The following is a 21,296-nucleotide window of genomic DNA, read 5'->3' on the forward strand; positions in this document are numbered from 1 at the left end:
GTCACAGACATTTGGATGCCATACAAGCTGTTTATGTGCAAGGAGTTTGAAGTAAATATTGCATTTTTTAGGAGTCTGCTCCAAATGTGTTAGAAAACTTAAAAGCCCCCGTTAATGTGTTGGAATGGTCACTTCCCCATCTGTGAGCCCCCAAATGAGGAGTGCATCGGGGGGGGTGGACCATAGGTGGAATGGCCTGCCACATGGATAGCATCTTGGCTGTCATGAGGGCAGGGGACTCATGGTGGAGAGGGGGCTGGCACATGGGCAGCACACAGGCTGCCATGTGGATAGCTGTCAAGACAGAGCCAGCGGGCTGACAGAGGCCCATCATGGCATGAATGTATAAGCTGGAACAGGCCCCTGACAGAGGCGCACAGGAGGTGGAACATAGCTGGCACATGGCAGGCCAAAAGGGCGCCTGCAGGGGGCAACAGGACCAGCCAACCAAGTCGGCCAGCAAGCCAGTCGGCCATTAGGACTGACTGGTCGATTTTTGACAGCCAGCTCCCAAGGGGGCCTATAAAAGGAGGGGCCCTCATATATCATCTATGCTTAACACCTGCAGCAGATAGAGTGCTGAAGTAAGGCATTTTGGGGATCCTCCCTAAACCCCTGAAACCTTGTTGAGAGCAATGCAGCAGCAGAGGCATTTTGGGGCTCCTCCTTAAGCCACTGAAGACCTTGTCGAGAGCAATGCAGCAGCAGGATAGAGCGTGGGGCATGCGCCTACTGTATGTCAACTGACTTCTCTATTCTCGCTTCTATTTCACTGATCACGGGAGTAGCACCATAATTATCCACCCAGCCAATTCTATCAAGGCTTCCCAGCTTGGGAGAGAGAGCTGTCTCAAAATCACGTAATTCCCATTCTTCCCTTCTCTCTCTAGCCTTGACACCCCAAATCCCTAGATAGATCTAGATGCCACATGTCATCCATATAGGGCCTTCCTAATGCAACATTTCACCCCTCTCTTGGGATGCATTTAATTCCTTGCCCCTAGGCACAATCTTTGCACTAGGCCCTTGGTCTCAGATCTATCTAGTCCGGTGCTATCAGCCCTCACCTAGGACCTTGACATTAATCCCTCCCGATCATTTACATAAAGCGCAAACACATATATTACAAAGATAGATCCTATAAGGGAAATGTCGACTGATTCTTCCGAGGTCATGCTACCTCGGCTAGAGCGTAACATTCCTTCCCTCTTCAGACATCAGCGTCCTCGATGATAAAGTCTGGGAACACTCTCCGCAACTGATATATGGATTCCCAGGTAGCTTCGGATAGAGGCTGACCATGCCATGCAACCAACACCGTGGGTATCTTCCGATTTCGTATTTGCATTGTTCCTCGGTCCAGGATTCTTGTTGGTTTGCGCCTTGCAATATCCTCTATCTCCTGAAACAAAACCACACCTTCGATTAGTGAGTCACCAGTATGTAAAAATTTCTTTAAACGTGAAACATGAAAAACCGGGTGCACCTTACACCCCTGTGGCAATTCTAATTTATAGGCTACACTGCCTATTCTCTTTAGAATTAACCACGGCCCACAGTATCGAGGTGATAACTTAGCACACTCTCCTGAAGTCAACGACTTCGAGTGCGAAGGAATTCTGAGAAAAACTTTTTCTCCTTCTTCAAATACTCTTATAGACCGATTTTCATCCGCATACACCTTGGCTCTATCCATAGCCTGACGGATATTAGTTCTCGCAAGTGCTAGCATCTCCCGCATCTGAACTACAAAGTTCGCGGCACTAGGCACTTTCTGAGGTACTCCAACTATAGTCGGATTGGCTGGCCTATAACCATAGTTCAGTTCAAACGGACTGAACCCAGTAGATGAATGTTTCCTATCATTGTAGGCAAACTCCAACAATGGCAACCACTTGTCCCATGTATGTTGCCTCAATGACACATATGCTCTCAGCATATCCTCTAAAGTCTGGTTGACTCTCTCCGTCTGACCATCCGTCTCAGGATGATCCCCACTACTCATTCCCAACTCAGTCCTTAGTGTCTCAAATACCGCTATCCAAAAGTGGCCGGTAAACCTGACATCTCTGTCTGACACTATGGATCTAGGCAATCCATGCAGACGAAATATATGTCTAATAAACAAATCCGCTACTTGCGGGGCACTAATAGACTCTCTAGTCGGAATGAAGTGAGCCATCTTGGTTAGACGATCAACCACCACAAGGATAGAATTATACCCTCCTTGTGTTGCAGGTAACCCTACAATGAAGTCCATGGAAATGCTCTCCCACTTGCTTAGTGGTATTTCCAAGGGCTGTAAAAGTCCGGGTGGCTTCACCCGCTCGGCCTTACTTACCTGACACGAGAAACACCGTGTCACATATTCATGAATATGCTTTTTCATCTTTGGCCAAAAGAAGTCTCGCTTCACGAGATCATATGTCTTCTCGACACCTGGATGTCCCGCACACGGGCTATCATGGCATTGTCGAATGACTCTCTGCCTGAGATCATTCTGACCAGGTACTACAACCTTGCCATTTCTAACTAGCATACCATCCCTTATGGTATATCTTGCATAAGTTTGGCCTTTTCTGGATGCCAGGTCATCCTTTTCATTTTCCCCGGGTTTTAACACATGAGCCTTAGGCCATAAGCTCTGGACAAACTCGTCCACCTTCTGAGTTTCTTTTATCTCGGTCATTAGAGCACTCTCTAATACCGTGAAACTCAGGTTGTGCATAATGCGAGACAACGCATCAGCTACCTTATTGTCTTTTCCTCTTCGGTACCGAATCGTTAAATTAAACTCCTGCATGAGCTCTGCCCACCTAGCTTGGCGGCCCCTCAAGTCAGGCTGTTTACAGAAATGTTTCAGAGTATCATGATCTACATCCACATAAAACTCTGAACCATACAGATAATGCCTCCATGTTTTCAAAGCATGGATAACAGCATACAACTCTAATTCATGAGTTGGCCAATTCCTTTGAGAGGGAGAAAGCTTCTTGCTTTCGAAGGCTACTGGCCTTCCCTCTTGAAGGAGGACTGCTCCTACCGCAATGCCACTTGCATCGGTTTCTAGGAACAACGGTTTCTGGGGATCAACTATCTTTAACACCGGTCCTGAGACCACAGCTTGTTTTATGGTGTTAAAACTTTCTTGTTGATTCTGTCCCCAAATAAAAGGTACTTTATCTGAGGTCAGATCAGTCAATGGCGATACTATTCCGGAATATCCTTTGATATGCCTTCTATAAAACTGGACAAATCCCAAGAATGATCGCAACGCGGTTAGACTCTGAGGGATTGGCCAAGTTAGTATCGCAGCCACCTTCTTCGGATCCATTTCTACCCCCTGTGGAGTAATTATGAACCCTAAGTACTCAAGCCTAACCATACACAGTATAGTTTTCTTTTTATTCACGTAAAGACTGGCTTTCCTCAAAGTACTGAACACTATCCTTAAGTGTTCACAATGCTCAGTAACACTTTTACTGAATATCAAGATATCGTCAATGAAATGTACTACGAACTTTCCGATATATGGACGTAGTAAATCGTTCATAAGCATGACGAAGGTCGCTGGAGCATTGGTAAGTCCGAAGGGCATTACCAAAAACTCATAATGACCAAACCTGCTTCTAAAAGCGGTTTTATGCACATCCTCGGCTCTAATCCGGATCTGATGATAGCCGCACTTAAGATCTATCTTGCTGAAAATCACGGCTCCATGTAATGCATCTAGCAAATCATCAATCCGAGCCATCGGATACCTGTGCTTAACAGTGATATTATTCAATGCTCTGTAATCTATACAGAGGCGAAACGTATCATCCTTTTTCCTCTTTAATATCACTGGTGAAGCAAAAGGTGAGAAACTTGGTTGAATCTGCCCCAACTTGAGGTATTCTTCCAGTTGCCTACGCACCTCTGCTTCTTCAGTAAAGCTCATTCTATAGGGAGGTCTATTTACAGGTTCTGCCCCCGGGATCAGTTCAATCTTATGCTGAACTTTCCGCTCTGGAGGTAACCCATACGGTAGTTCATCCCTAAAACATTCAGAGAACTCCTCTGTTATAAGATTAGCCAGCTTGGCCATCTCACCACTTTGCGTAACATCAGTGCTAGCCGAAGAATCATCCATCGACTCTACCGATGCGGTGCAAAGGTACAAAAACTCTACTTGAGCCTTTCTGATTTCCATCACGGAAACCAACGGTCCCTGAGGTATATCTTTTTCACCTCGCAAGACATAAAGCACATCATTCATCTTGAATTGATATACGTGCTTTTTCCAATCAATGGCTGGATTCTTCCTAGAATGCCACGCCATTCCCAGGGCTATATCTGCATGAGCAAGCTTGGTCATTTCAAAATCAAGCTTCTCAGCATAGTCCTAAATCCGAAGCTCCAACTGGGTAACCCTTTGGTCCCATACTTCAGTTGAACTTCCATCTGCCATTCTGACTGTATACGCATAGTCAGATGGACTTGTCTTTAATTTCAGCCTCTTCACGAGCTTGGAGTTAATCACATTGTGAGTTGACGCCGAGTCAAACAACACAATGACATCATGACTGGCCACTTGCCCTTTCATCTTGATTAGCTCCGTATCATTGAAGGCTGTATACCCCGTTGCTGCGGGCTTAGATAGGATGTTATCAGGTGCACTCGTCACTAACTTAGCAACAGATACACATAACAAACAAGGTACTAACCTCTGAGAAGGTCCCGCCAGTTGCATCTGCATATGTTCCGCACTGGGACTCTCCTGCATTTCCACGTCGCATTCAGATATTATCATACTAGCCGTGCGACGATCTTTGTTCAGTGGACAATCCTTCCACTGATGTCGCTGAAGGCAGCCGAAGCACAATCCTTCTTTCCTAGCTTTCTCTTTTTGTTCAGGGGTCAACGAGGACTTTGACCAAGCCCGGGCTGCCATTGGAGTTATTTTCCTTTTCACCCCAACGGTGGTACTTGTTTTTGTTGGTCCCTCAACCGGCTTCACCTGCTTGGTTTGGCCACTTGGCTGTGAGACACTTGTCTTTGAAACCCATTTCCTCTGAAATCCCCCTTTCCTCGGGTGCTCATACTGAGTCCCTGCCTGCACAAATCCACCAGACCTGCCTCTGGCATCCTCATAGTTCAGGGCTACTGCTATAGATTCATCTAGTGTAGTTACATATTTAGCCCGAACTTCCATTTTGATTTTGTCGTTCAGTCCATAGATATAATCTTTTAACTGAACCGACATAGGGAGAGGGTCTGTTATTTTCATAACACATTCCCTAAATTTGTCAGTGTACTCTGCCACTGACAAGCTCCTCTGACGAAGATTTCTATAAGCATCCCAAGCTCGGGATTCTTCATCAGGTGGGAGAAAGTGTTTCTTGAATTCAGCTTTGAACCCTTCCCAGGTGGTTGGAGCAACTTGATCCTTCTGTTGCTTTATCCACCATCTGTCCGCTGCCTCAATAAACAGGTGTGTGGCCTCGCGGATTTTCTTTAGATCGGATTTAATCTCACAAATGGCGAAGGCTTCTTCCCACTTGTGCAACCAAACTTCGATCACATCAGAGCTGCGCTCGGTCATCCGACCAGCGTACTTCTCCGGTCTATAATTAGCAATATTGGGCACTTTGACCCTTGCGCGCTCTAAGGAATGTACACTGGGCTCTGGCTCTGCTGGAGCTTTGCCCTTGTCAATCCTAGACGGTCTAGCCGACAAGGCTTGCACCATCTCCCTAATCTCATTTTGACCAGCATTCACCTGAAGCTGCTGGTTCATAATCTGCTGTAAAGCATCCTCTAATATTGAAATCCTACCAACCAATGTAGGTGCTGCCTGATGTGACATCTGTTGTGTTGACTGAACTCTAGACTCGCTAGGATTTATTCTTGAAGTCTGTCCTTCTGCTTCCATTTGTTGAAAGGGAGGGTTTTTTTTTTTTTTTTTTTTTTTTTATACAGTGCAGAATTCACAGGACCATAGGAAAACAGAAAAAAAAACTGCACGGAAAGAAAGGCGCCCCTGATCTTTCGATGATCCCGGCTGTTCCAGCTATTCGCAGGTACGGTCGACTTGGCTCTTTGATGCAAATCCCACGATAGACAATCTTGCAGGCTCACCACTATGCTTTGGACCACGCTTCGCAAGCGACCTTTAATTCCCCACAGCCACAGCGTCTGGTTTTGCACCACTTCTATGTTCTGGTCCTTCGTAGCTTCTCTACTGCCGTTGAATCGCTGCTATCAGCTGCACGAAGTCTCGAACTAAACTATAGTCACGACTTAGTTCTCCCAGTCGCTTAAAATCGCGATCAATTTTGCCCCTTCTCGATTCACGATTCCGGTTCTACCCGTAACCAAGCCACCACCTACCGTCCGTCGACGTAGCTCCAAATAGACCACGGTGACCTTTTACTTCGATGCATCAGTTATGCGTGTCGCTCGCTCTTCCACGACCCATATCTACTTACTGATAACCAGCCATATTCCAAAGCGGAACAAACAGGTCAGTACGTGACGGTCTTCACCAAATTCGTCTTAGATTGTGCGTGTCGCTCAATCACGCATCGCGTGTCTGCGCTCCCTTATCACGACCAGTCCTAACACCCCGTCACGTTCTGTCACGTGAAGACCACAATCTCACTGTCTGAGTCTCTGTTGGACGTCACGCTCAGCAGTCCGTCCCTGTTGTTCGTCGTTACTAATCTCATATCCCTCGATCTCTAACTTTGCTCTGATACCAAAATGTCAACTGACTTCTCTATTCTCGCTTCTATTTCACTGATCACGGGAGTAGCACCATAATTATCCACCCAGCCAATTCTATCAAGGCTTCCCAGCTTGGGAGAGAGAGCTGTCTCAAAATCACGTAATTCCCATTCTTCCCTTCTCTCTCTAGCCTTGACACCCCAAATCCCTAGATAGATCTAGATGCCACATGTCATCCATATAGGGCCTTCCTAATGCAACATTTCACCCCTCTCTTGGGATGCATTTAATTCCTTGCCCCTAGGCACAATCTTTGCACTAGGCCCTTGGTCTCAGATCTATCTAGTCCGGTGCTATCAGCCCTCACCTAGGACCTTGACATTAATCCCTCCCGATCATTTACATAAAGCGCAAACACATATATTACAAAGATAGATCCTATAAGGGAAATGTCGACTGATTCTTCCGAGGTCATGCTACCTCGGCTAGAGCGTAACACTGTACAGGCTGCTTTGGGGGGTGCAATACAGGTTGGAGCACTCCGTGGAACTGTGTGCTGGTCTGGAACATTGCAAGGTTAGTGTAAGACCTGCAGCCGGTTTTGCAGCAGTGACAGGCCTGGGATGGAACAGGTTGGGTACAAGCAGGTCAGCAGACCTGCAGAGGAGGTGATTTTTACAGACCAGGGTCAGCCTAGATCTGTTCGGTTCAGTTTACTCACCAGGTTGGCCTGGTAAGGGTGTTGGCTACCTAGAAGAGAAGCCATAGGTGGCCGGAGTTCTATCCCATCGAAGCCCTTCACAAGAGGCATGCAGGAGCAAAACCTGGCCACCTTTCTTGTGTATACCTCAGATTTGCGCAGTCTTCCGTGGCTGTCCTTTCGTGCAGCAGTTTGCTGGATGTTTGCAGCTCCTTGAAGCTGTGTTGATCTCTCTCTGTGTTCTTTATAGTTTGTGGGTTCAGAATTCTTTGTGCATCTCTGTGTGTTTGGAAAGATCCATTGTGTTGGAGGTTCGAGTAATGCTGGTATTTGAAAACAGTATTCCAGAATCCTTGATGCAACCAAAATGGGCCCTAGAAGACAAACTAACTGTTCTATCTCCCCTTTAACAATTAGGAGGTAGTTCTCTGTAAAATCACCAAGTACAATTAATGCAAAACTGTCTGGAATAGCCAATAGATGTGTAGAACTCCTGAAACCACTGAATGTTGCCAAAACACAGCCAAAAGAATGGGCAGAGAATGTAGAACTTAAGATTCGACCACCAATCTTGCAGATAGACAAGAAAAACATTTTAGAAGCATCAAATCACCATCCAGCTCAAGCAGAGTGGAGCAGCACTACAGGGAGCAGGAAGGAGCAGCAGAGCAGCACCAGTTGGGCCTATGACCAGAAGGTGAACTTGGCTGAGGAGCTGCAGACCTAGCTCACAGAGGGCTGCCTACCTAGGCTGTACACAGGAAGTAAGGTAGAAGGATCTAGACATAAAGTCTACATCCGCTTGAGGTGGAGCACGCGGGCTCGAGTCTAGAGATATCCGTAAGATAGTAGAAGTACCTTGTGGTAAGATCAAAGTACCACGCTGTGGTGGGACTCCAAGCCCTCATACATCATCTTTTGGCCTATGACTAGAAGGTGAACTTGGCTGAGGACCTGCAGACTTAGCTCACAGAGGGCTGCCTACCTAGGCTGTACACAGGAAGTATGGTAGAAGGATATAGACATAAAGTCTACATCCGCTCGAGATGGATCACGCGGGCTCGAGTCTAGAGATATCTGGCACATAGTAGAAGTACCTTGTGGTAAGATCAAAGTACCACGCTCTGGTGGGACTTTGGATCCCTCTCTCTTTTGTTGTGCCCATAGTTTTGGATGGAAATATATTGTTTTGGTAGCTTCTATATCTGGCTGGTTCATTGTCTATTGATGAGCCCTACATTCTACACAAAATATTTCCAAAGAGGACTATGCAAGCTACAATGACACGAACATCAAATCAAATGACTAAGTGTCAAAGCTTGGACAGTTACATTTAATAATGTTAAGTACAACAACATCAAAAGTCGAATAAACAACCAAGTGTTGAAGCCGAAACTATCATACAACACTGATAACCTACAACGACACTGAAAGCCAAATAAATGACCATGTGTCGAAGTTTAAACATTTGTTTTATGAAATAAGCTACGACAACACTGAAAGCCGAATAAACGACCTAGTGTCGAAGCCTACTTATTTTATAAATTATATATCTAAAAACAACACCAAAAGTCTAATAAACGACAAAGTGTTGAATCCTATTACTCTTCTAAGGTTGAGAGACGACACATACAGTCAAATGATACGACCAAGTGTCGAGCTAGTTTCAAAACAATGAGAAGGAGTCCTTGTAACGACATCAAAGGTTGAATATTACAACCAAATGTCGAAATGCAGACTTACTTACTTAACCGCACATATAATCGAGTAATACGATCCAATGCGAAAAGATAAGCACCATGCAAATGCATGGCCCAAGTAATTGACTCAAATATTACATTACAAATCAGATGATCGACGTATTATGTCGAAAGGCCAAATACGACACTACGTCAATATGTAATAGTCATGTAATATCAAGAATAAAAAGGTTATGGCATTGACATACTATATGAAAAGACGACACTACATCGAACATACGTGAAGAAGAAACCCCTCCCAAAAAAAGCTTATCAACTTATCAAAAATTTGCCAACGGATGGGTTATTGAGCAGAGAAAGAAAAGCTATCATACCTTTATTTCAATTATAGTTTTGATTTTGGATTGCTAACCAGGCACAAAGCGAACAGAGAGTCTCCTTGGTGACCTGCACAAATCCAAGGGACAATTAATAGAAATCCTCTCAGTAGAAGGCAAGCTATAAACTCCAGTTAAGTCGTTCCCAAAACTGCCTTTTCGAGATGCAGTGCCTTATGAACAAACTTATTAGAGAGCTTATGTAAGGTAAAGGGGAAGGAATAAGGTAAATAAGGAATCCTAAGCTATGGATGAGCAACCCAAACTGCGTGGAGACCGATGAAGTGCCTGTTGTTGTCGTGGTCACCACACTCGTCTTGAAGTGCTGGCGGATTGCAAAATTCTCTCTCGCCATTGTCGGAGACATTACCAAATCCTGTTGCCCCTCCCAAAATGGATTCACTACTAGAGGTAACAGCAAGCTGCAGATGCACTCACCGCACTAGTCATCGTAACCGTAGTTGGAGAGAGTCACCAAAACCTGGTGCCTCTTCCAAAATTATCCCTCGCCCCACTGTTGGAGAGAGTCACCAAAACTTGCTGCCTCTCCCAAAATGGATTCACTACTCGAGGTAACAGTAGATGCACTCACCACACTAGTCACTGCAACCAAAGTCATAGTCCCTTCCGTCCGTGGCAACTCCGCAGTCCTGGCCATGACCAAGGCCACAATTTGTGTCACTCTTGTGGTGCTTACTAGCAGAGTGCTGACTGCCTTTGAGGTCTACTGCATTGAACGAGGTGGTGGCAAAGGGGGCATTGGGGACACCATGGCTGTTGGTCAAAGGAGGGGCACTCAAACTGGGCATCTCTAACTGAGAAGAGATTCCGCCCTCTTCATTCCTCTTCTACTTCTTCTATTGTGTAGGTAGCACAATCCGAGGACCGTTTGGCACCAAAGATGAGATCGCCGCTCTGAGGCACAGGGGAACCTCGAATCCCTCTACCCAAAGAGTAGGCTATGCAACTCAAAAATCCAAAGAGTTGGCTATGCCTCCATTATCCAGCAACATCTTGCCACTCCCCTTGAGGCTTTTCAAGGTCGTTTCTAGCTCTCGGCTCATTGCCTTCCGCCTTGTCCTAATTAAAAACGTTATACTATTAAATGGGCTCTATGGCAAGTTTCCTCCATGATCTTCCCCTGTTTTTGCTTTGCAATCCCATAGCCCTGGCTTTTGTGTTGCAATCCCATACATGTTAGACTTGTGTGATATTTGAAAGCCATCACTGGCGCTCAACACAGAGAGAGAGAGAGAGCAACGCACAACAAATGAGATTGTTCATACTTCGCAACTCACCTAGTTCTCCTGCTGCTGCCAACTTGTGTAGAGTCAACAACGTTGAGACAATTGGCTTGACAACCGACAGAGAGAAATATGAAGAGCAGCCCACGGACATTCTCTCCATCTTGCAAGAGCTCACGCAATCATCCATCTCAATCCACTCAGAAATCTGAGTTGTGACTATGGATGTCTACATTGAAAACCAGAAATTTTGGGCAATGTGTTACTCGCAAATAGTGCCTTACCATTGGCTGTCCACTGGAGTAGCAAGGTTGTCTGTTTGCAGGGCATCACTACGCAACCCACTGAAGCTCTAGGAGAGCATGCAGGCTGATAGAGATCGAAGGTGCTAGAAGTAGGTAGATGACAGTTGTGGGTGGTCAGAGATCCCTATCTAGGCAACACCCTGTCTGCTAGAGGGTAGCACACTGAACACATTCTATTGTTTCAGGTTTTGTCCATATTGTTTTTAGCAATCTACAAATATATGATCAACTGTTCTACTCTAGTGTTGCACTGTTCAAAGATCTAAGTCTGTATGTATCTCTCTATGCTATACACATTAAGGAAAGAAGTGGGATTTGACTGTGTGTTTTCTGGGCATACGCTTTACAATCTTCCGCTCCAGGGAGTGTTGGCTGTAGCAAGTAGTCTTGACCTCTGTTTTCCAACTTATTACCCCCCAGATTTTTTGATTTGATAAACAAAAATCCAATCCCTCAAATTCAATTACCTAGAATGCCTATGGTAGATCAACGCTATGCCCAATCTATTTCTCATGTAGTCAAGAATATGAGAAGGGTAGAGAGCTGGACTAGAAGATCTGCTCTCTGGTCATCAAGCAAAGCCAGAAGAGTTAAACACAATAACATATTAGCATATGAAGGACCGCAAAAGCAAAACAAAGAGGGGCCAAGGCTAACACCACACGATGTAGAAGAGACGCAACAAGATTGAACACAACACGAATTAGTAGAAGAGATGCAGCGAGGATTGAACTCTTAGCATCCCTCCTAGTAGTGAAAACATGAACACTGCGAAGAGGAGCCACCTTGTTCTTGCCGCTTTCTTTCTTATGATAATAGTTTTGCTGCGTTCTCGTCAACAAAGTCTGCAGCATGATCTCCCGTGAAGTATTCTTTCGTTCTATACTGCAACCTTTTGATTTGCAAATTGCCTGTAGAACGGAGGTAGGAGCACCTTCAAGGATCGTTGTTAGCTTGAGGACTCAAGATCGAAGACCTAACAGCTTGAGGACTCAAGAGCTAGGACCTGCATTACAGTGCACAAGCCCGAAGTGTCATTATGTGAAGAACCTGCAAGGCAAAGCATGGGACGTAGGAACTAAAGCATCTGCAATAGATGGTTGAAAATCACTTGTAGAGATCAAGAACTCGACTTTTCGGTATTGTATTGAGCTTGAAGTCGTAGTCTCATCATTTTGGGAGAGACAGCCAGTAGGTGTGCAGAGGAGCGAGAAGCCAACGAACGGAGAAGTTGGAGAGGGAGTAGGTGGAAGTGGTTGATTAGTGAAAGAGGGAAAATCCTCTTTCAAATTATGTTAGAGGAGGCTTAGCATGGCAAAGCCTTATAGGCTACAGGGAGATAAGGTTATCTTGAACCTCCTCCATAAACCAGGTTATCGTGATCCTCCATCAACTAGGCTCTCTCTTTAAAAAGCCATTTATATAAAGCTATATAAAATTAACCTTTTTATATATGCTAAGCATGCAAGGTTTAAAAACCTTGATTTTAGATTCTAGTGCACTAAAAAACACTCATGTTTTATGAATGAAAACCCATAAAAATTGCATATTTGATCTTCCAAGTCAAATCCCTATGAAACACTTACAAGAACAATTTCCATAAACCTGCAAATAGAAAATTATCAGGTGAAACGTAAAATTTTGTAGTTTCATTGTAAGGCTTTGTAGGTTTTTTGTGAACACTGGTGCAAGGCAAGTACAGGTGGCGAGCGTGAGCTGCGAGCTGATAAGAACATGCAACAAGTCACCAATCATTTGCTTCCACGATGTTGGCTAGGATTGCAAAGTGATACTTGGCACGATCACCAACATCAAAGTAGGGTTCACACACATGGAAGGCCAAACATCAACACTCCCTCATCACTCAATGGTGTACATCATACAAAAAAAGTTTCAATATACTCACAAGGCAAGGCTTTTAGGATACGTCTACTGTTGATTTTGCAAAAAAGATAGAGCACTATACTACCTTTATAACTACTACAATCTCTTCCATATACTCACCCCTACCCCAAACACCAGACACCGTAGACTCCCTCAACCCTGAAAGTCTTCATCTCGGACAAGTTCAAAGCAAAACTCATAATCCAAAAGAGGTCCTACTGGTGGCAATGGCAGATTAATCCACTCTATGCAAATATCCATGTCACATGTTGCAAACTACTGGATAATTTTTAATAAAAAACGCCCTTCTGTATATTAACTTTTGAGTATTAAATTACTTCCTTATGTATATATAAATCTGTAAGTAATTGAATTAATAAAAACCCATCTGTTGAACTCACGTGATAGGGTTACATATGACGAGTGACCCCCCCGAGATGGGTGCCTTGTCTTGTTGTGGTAGTTATTGTGAAAAAAACTAGATAGTAAAGAGACTCACTTTTACGTCCTACTTTTCAATAATATACTGACTTTTGTGACTCTCATGGCTTTTTTCCCTGGGCAAGCTACGAGTTTTGCACTAGTACGTAGTTATTGTGAAAAAACTACATAGTAGAGACTTTTCAATAATGTACTAACTTTTGTGACTCTCATGGCTTTTGTCGCTCGCAAGCCACGGGTTTTGCACTAGTACATAGTTATTATGAAAAAAACTAGATGGTAGAGAGACTCACTTTTATGTCCTACTTTTCAATAATGTATTGACTTTTGTAACTCTCATGGCTTTTGTCCCCGATAAGCCACGGGTTTTGCACTAGTACGTAGTTATTGTGAAAAAACTACATAGTAGAGAGAATCACTTTTATGTCATACTTTTCAATAATGTAGTGACTTTTGAATAATGTATTGACTTTTGGGACTCTCATGGCTTTTGTCCCTCGCAAGCCGGGGGTTTTGCACTACTAAGTAGTTATTGTGAAAAAAACTAGATACTAGAGAGACTCACTTTTACGTCCTACTTTTCAATAATGTACTCACTTTTGTGACTCTGATGCAGCTCTCATGGCTTTTGTCCCTGGCAAGCCATGGTAAAAAAAAAGAGAGACTCACTTTTAGGTCCTACTTCTGAATAATGTAGTGACTTTTGTGACTCTCATGGCTTTTGATGGGTTTTCCTGACTTTTGTGACTCTCATGGCTTTTGATGGGTTTTCCACTAGTACGTAGTTATTGTGAAAAAAACTAGATACGTAGCTGGTTCTTTCCTGATATTGTGTTCCTCCTCCTCCTCCTCGTCGCTGCTCTTCATCGTCCAATATTGTATCTTCATCTCGGCTGCAATGACTGCGCCTTTACAAACGTTGCATATTTGCTGCTCTTTTCTCATCTGTATGCTGGGTCTGCCAAGTGAAGCGGCAACTCAGAATTTCAGTGTGTCTTTTGATTCGCTTTCTGCTAATTCGAAGGATTACGATCAATATCCCAATGGAGATGTGTGGGTGACTCTCCCAGAGTATGGAGGAATGAAAGCTTATGTTGTATACGAGTCCAACGGCATCGACTTCGATCCACATGCATGGCTAATCTTCATCCCAGCTGCTCCAAAGGCCTCCTCATATATCCTAGCCGTCCTTGTCTATTCGGAGTTTGGTGACCCGGCTGCTGTGCAGCCTTCTGATCGGATAATTGTATGGATGGCTAATCGCAATAAACCTGTATCTGGCAATTTTTCTCTCTTCCTTGATCAAAGCTCTGGCAATCTCGTGTTGCTAGACGGCAATGGATCTTTGGCCTGGTCCTCAAACAGCACCGCGACGCCCAAGGGCGTCGTGTCCATGGATCTCATCGCAGATGTCTATGACCATCCCCAGCCCAATGGAACTCTGCTGCTTTATGATGCCAATAACAAAACGTTATGGCAAAGCTCGGATCATCCCACTCACACTCTCATGAGCGGTCAGTTTTTTCAACCTGGCATGAGCCTGATCAGTTGGGCCTCGGCCTCTGATCCCTCAGAAGGCCTGTACAGCCTAGTGATGGAAGCAGGCGGTCTTGCGCTCTACTACAATGCCTTCAACTCTCGCCAGCCCTACTGGATATGGAGCTACTATGGCGGCAACGACAGTTTCACAGTCACTCACACCTGCAGCAATCTGACTAGAGCATACATGGATCCCGGAGGGGGCCTCCGTCTTGAGAAGGACGATGAGATCGCCGCACTTGATTTGAAATGGCCGGATCTCTGCTCCCTTCACAGCCACAATGACCGTGAAAGTCATGAGGTGATCTTTCCCAGCTCTGGACCCGGAGACCTTGCGCTCACCTTATTGTGGTTGAAGGAAGATGGGAATCTGTTTGTCTACACGTTAGGTTCATCCTTGATTCCAGATCTTAATTTGTTTAGTGATAATAGCTGCCTTCTTCCCAACTATTGTGGACCTTATGGAATCTGCACAGCACCTGGGAATTGTGGGTGCCCTGGCAATGGCTCGTTTCCATCGACATTTCCTTCCAAAAGATCGCAGGGCTGCCCACCAACGCACAGCTTGACTTGCCAGCACAATCAGACGGGTCCTTTCGACTCTTCCCAAAGCCAGCAGCAGCAGTTTCTGGCATTGAGGGGAGTGGACTACTTCTCCAACACATACTCCTCTCCACTGAATTTCTCAACGCAGGAGACTTGCACCCATGAATGTCTGCAAAACTGCTCCTGTCTTGCTGCCTTTTGGCATGTGCATTCTAGTTCTTGCTTCCATGTCGATCACATAAGCAGCCTGCAGGGTTCCTTGAACAGCAGCTATCTGGCTTTTCTCAAGGTGGACAGCTCAGCTCTTACTCAATCCAAATCAAGCTCAGCTCCGAGACTCTTGGTCGGACTGGTTTCTGGTTCTGTTGCAATTTTGCTTACCTTTTGTATTTTGGCAGCTTTCATCTACAGAAAACTCAGGGCAGATCTAGAAACCGAGGAAGAAGAACCATTCTGGGATTTCGTAGCAGGGTTGCCAACCAGGTATACTTACGAAGATCTTCACTCCATCACCAATGGGTTTACTGAGCAGATGGGAAAAGGTGGATTCGGTGCAGTGTATGCTGGCGTTCTACCAGATGGCACCAGAGCGGCGGTCAAACGCTTAGAAAGCTTACGGCAAGGGAAAAAGGAGTTCAGAGCAGAAGTAGTGATCTTGGGAGGAATCCATCACTACAATCTCGTTGGTCTGATTGGGTTTTGTGCTCAAGGCTCTCACAGGCTTTTGGTCTACGAATACATGGCCAAAGGCTCCCTTGATCACTGGCTCTTCACAACAGAAACCCCTCCGTTGTATTGGAAGCACAGATTCAATATAGCCCTAGGAGTAGCACGAGGCCTTGCATACCTACATGGAGAATGCAAAAGGACAATTATCCATTTAGATATCAAGCCTCAAAACATTCTTTTGGATGAGAATTTTGTAGCCAAGATCTCAGATTTTGGGCTGTCTACCCTCGTGGGCAGAGATGAAACCCATAAGATAACGACTATGAGAGGCACGCCTGGTTATTTGGCCCCTGAGTGGCTCACTGAGGAGTCTGCATTATCTGAAAAATGTGATGTTTTCAGCTTTGGAAAGCTACTGATGGAGATACTTGGTGGAAGGAGGAACCTTGATCCCTCGTTGCCAGACATAAAGAAGCTTTACTTCCCATCTTGGCTCTACAATCAGGTGGCAGAAGAAGGAAGAGAGGCTGAATTAACCCATATAGCAAGGGTGGACACCCCAGAAGAGATAAGGCAAGCGAGGTTCATGATGAACACAGCTTTCCTGTGTGTTTTGGAGAATCCTGATCAGAGACCCTCCATGGAGAGAGTGGTTCACATGTTAGAAGGCCGTGCTCCTGAATTGGAACATCTTCAGTTGTCCAACCTCTTTCAAGGCCTTCAGTTTGCTCTCAGGATGCATTCTCCTAGCTTGGCTGAAACCAAGTTCGAGAAAACTGTTACCGCCATTCATCAACCTTCTTTCTCGCAAGGGGGAGTGATGTCTTTCCATATTTCTACGAGGTGATTCATATAGGAAATAATACTTAAACAGTTATTTAGTTCAAACATTGTAAAAGAAAACGAACGTACGTTGTGATCTAAAAGACACACTATTCGTACAAACATTATGTAACCGTGGTTTCATCTAATAGGAAGTAATAAGATTTACCCTCGGGGTTTTTCTACATGGTATCACGCTCAGACGCGGAACCATCTCTGATACCATCTTTGATTCTATATGATTCTATATATGATTCTATATGACTCTATATGTACACATGGATTCTATATATGATTCTATATGTACACATGGATTCTATATGATTCTATAGATGGTATGAGAGATGAATACAAATGAATTATGCATCGGATTCTAATAATCCCAACTGTACACCGGATGCAGACGATACACAATCCATCACTTCCGACGCCGAAAGCATTAGACATGCTTACTTTGTGTTCACAGCACCTGGATTTTGAATACGGGTGCGACGTGCCACCTTACCTCCAGACTCGACTAGCTTGATGGTTATCAAACTCTCCCAAAGCCTATCGACATAAGATTTGGTGACAATGGCACTCAATCTGACATCAGTCTTGGCAATGCCAGGATAGAACTATCTGACGGAAACATTGTAGTTATCAAACAGATCTACTATGTTCCACAAATTGCACGCAATTTGATCTCAGTTATTAGCAAAATCACAGGCCCGGATACCTCAGTCACGTTTCATCACACACACTATGATATCTTTCACATTTTGCCTACTTGCTATCAATACTCGGTCACTTGCCCTAAGATTGGTAGTCTCTACTACCTTGGTTGCACTCCTGCCCCAATTCGGGAAATAAATCATGCCACAATCACTTCTGAAGTACCATATCAAACTCTGTTATGGCATTATAGACTCATCCACTTAAATCATGAAACCATGAAGCTTATTTCCAAACACAATCTCGCCCAAAACTTTAGATTACAAAACAATAGTCGGCTCTCATTGTGTGAAGGTTGCATATTTGGGAAGCTACCTAACTCAAAATTCCCCAAAACTACATAGAAGACAACGTGACCCTTAAGAGTTGATTCATGGAGACTAGTATCCAACCCGCGCTCCGCTGCAAATATAATGTGTCAAAAATTCATGTCCTGCAGCTCTCTCCTTTCCTCGCTATATACACTACAAGGCACAGGTCCTTTTTCGATGGAAATATCGACCTTTTTTACACTAAAAAGTTTTTTTTAAACGGGCGCAGAGGTCTTTATTTACGTTGCTATTAGCGTCGAAAAAGAACGGTCGTTATATAAGCGTCACTATATAGTGACACTGGTAAATGTCGCTATATAGCGACACTGGTAAATGTCGCTATATAGCGACACTGGTAAACGTCGCTATATAGCAACGATTAACAGAAGCTTTAAAAAAACATTAGTGGGGCTACTAAATAGGGCCACATCAAGCCCTATTTTGCCCCACTAGTGTTTTTTTTTAAGTAATTACAAAAGAATGTTGTTTGTTACAAAATTTTCCTTGTGAAAGGGATGATACAAAATCGCTCAAACGACCCAAGCAACAGAAGCATATACATTCCGAAGATAAACAACACTGTTTGTTACAAAATTACCCTTTCGAAAAGGGTGATACCAAATTGCTCAAACGAGCCGCCGACATACAGAAGCATATACATGCCGAAGTATATGCAAACTACTGCTAATACTACTACTACTACTACTACTCATCCGAATCATCGTCCTCGTCCACGTCCTCGTCGCACTGGCCTGATCCCTAGTCCTCGTGAGCTGCGCCTAATCCCTGGCTCTCATCGAAGCCGTGTAAGCCTAATCTCTCGTCATCACTGCTCACCTCTGCTGATGGGATGTTCGAGCTTTGATTCTCAGAGTGAAACCATATTAATTGGAAATAAGATTGGAACTTAAAGAATAAAACAGTTTAAAAAGTGAGATTACAAGTAGAGGTAGACTTATACCATGTGAGCAACCACCTCAGCCCAATCGACCGTCACTCCCAACGCCTCCTACTCAATAAACCACAGCTTTGTTCCTATGCAGCGCATCTCATCTCTGTGTCTGTGGAAACGTGACCCATTGTAGCTTGCTGTGGGCCTAATTTATGAGAGTTAGATAAAGTGCATGCAATATGTAGTAAAATAAATAGAACAATACATTAAATGAGAAGAAGTAGACTTACCACGGTTGCCTCGAATACCAACCATCCACCTGCACCAAAGTGCGAAGTACCTACGGAGTCTAGCCGTCTCCTCGCAACCCTCCTCTGACCCTCGAATAGTTTGGGATGGTCCCTGTATTGCTTCTTGAAAAACTCCCAGTCAACTTTGTCTACCCAACTAGGTTTAGCCTTCCCCTTTGCAATGGAAGTATGCAAGGTTGACCTACGATGCTTCAATAGGACACCCATGCGCTCTTTCATGTAATCCGAATTGAACTCCCAATTTGGGGGGTTAGGGTATTGTCTTTTCAATTCATCGATGACTACTTACTTCTTTTGGTCATCTTGGTACCGCCAATCAGTTATGCCGCTCTTGAAGTGGTGGCTCATCAATCGCCTCATGATGGCCATCACTGCTGAGCCCTTTTTATTTTCTATTATCTTTCCAGCAACCGTGATTTCATAGGACAGGTCCTCGATCGGGTAAGGACGCCTCATGGTAGTGGCAGAGTTAGAGCGAGTGGTATTACTGCAAGTGCTTATGGAGCAAGGACTAGCAATGGGAGTAGGAGAGGGCAAGGGACCTAACTGGTACTGGGTTTCGAGACCAAGTGGAGACCTCTAGGGATGTGAGTGTGCTAACTCATCTACATCTCCCAAGTCAGCACAACATAAGCGACCCTTCCTACTCTTCCTTCCCTTATGATGGGCACGCCCAAGTGATGACCCCTTAGTCAAAGGGGCTAGAGAGGATGGCTGGACAATGGGTCCAGCCGTCGTTGAGGGAGAGGGATTTGCTGAGGTCCTCTGGGATAGCAAAGAGAAGAACCTTGCTGGCTCTGCATCGATCACTATGCGACAAACTCGTCGGGACTCCCGACAAAGCCATGGGCTGCTAGCAAAGGAGTTTCCCGAGGGGTAGTCACAGTGCTAGGTCGAGAGGAGTCGAGCAAGGGGTAGTCGCAGGGGTAGGCCCCTAATGTGTCACCTGAGTCAAATCAAAGTCATCTAGAGAGTAGAGATCATGATGTCTCCTCCTACGAGGGTTTTCGTATGCGTCATACATGCGACATGATCCCATGTCTAATTTGGGGGGATTGGACAAACATAGACACAAACACGAAAACAAAAAGCAAAAAACAAGAGCGAGTAAGAAGCGGATAGAAAATTATGAAATTCAAACTCAAGAAATTATGAAAAGGCAATTAATCACTTGTGAAAATTATGAAATGACATCAACATATAAAGGATAAATATGAAAGGACAATTATTTACTTAAGATAATTATGAAAAGCCAGTTTTGAAATGACAAATATCTATGAAAGACAAGTGGAATCCAAGAAGATTTTCATATATAAAAAATAGAGACCAAAAGTATGTCTCCATAAGTATGATATAAAAAATATATGTCTTCAAAAGTATGCTTAAGAAAAATTTCTCTCCAAATGAGACATTCTCCAAAAATGCCAAAATGGTGGAGGAGGCTAGGTCTACTACTATGCGTCACTATCTGAGGTACTTACCTCCTCCACGATGCTAGGTGGGTCATTAGGGACCTCATCCTCCACTTCTTCTAATATGCGGTCATGCTCGTCAGCGATTATGTACTCACAATCCACGAATGCCTCCACACAATCCATTATATCCTTTACACAATCATATTTGAGGGTCCATCGGTCGTGGCTGTCTCTCCACAATCTACAGAGATCTCGTAGATTGTGGCGTGCGTTCCTCAGTTGCCTCTACTCCACTACCCTTCGGCTTGGACCCCGCCCAAGCACACACTGCCCCCACATTGTACTTCACCCAATCGCTCTCTTGCACAATCTTCTCTTTTACATGAGCTAGCAGAGAAGCTATGTCTATAATCCCTGCGACGTGGGGAACTGGGTTGGAGTTTAGGGAGGACACCCATGGGTGAGGGCGTGGTTATTTCATTTAGAATCTATTTGAAAAAAAAAGAACCAAATACGGCTAAGGAGCATGTGAAAAAAGAACCGAATACGACTAAGGAAAAGGAAATAAGCATAAGCATAGGCAAATGCATATGAGGGAAAGCATTTAAGGGAAAGTTGAGAGAAAGCATATGCTTATGCTTATGCATGAGCATATGAGCATATGCTCATGCATAAGCATAAGCATAGACAAATGCATATGAGGGAAAGCATATGCATA

At 44.4% G+C, this 21,296-nt stretch overlaps 1 protein-coding gene across 1 annotated transcript in view; it reads left to right on the forward strand.

Annotated features, from left to right (window-relative positions):
• Positions 1-14,173: 14,173 nt before the first annotated feature.
• The window catches only part of LOC147897878 (uncharacterized), a 32,144-nt gene continuing 25,021 nt past the window's right edge, over positions 14,174-21,296 (forward strand). Inside the window, exon 1 of the mRNA XM_087380139.1 lies at positions 14,174-16,957. Within this exon, the coding sequence (XP_087236265.1) occupies positions 14,258-16,957 (2,700 nt within the window). The 5' untranslated portion in view covers positions 14,174-14,257. The remainder of the gene's footprint in view (positions 16,958-21,296) is intronic.

Source organism: Dipteris shenzhenensis, chromosome 10, assembly GCF_047967505.1.
Source record: "Dipteris shenzhenensis isolate YYH24624 ecotype China chromosome 10, Dip_SZ_1.0, whole genome shotgun sequence".
In the NCBI taxonomy this organism is placed as follows: Eukaryota; Viridiplantae; Streptophyta; class Polypodiopsida; order Gleicheniales; family Dipteridaceae; genus Dipteris; species Dipteris shenzhenensis.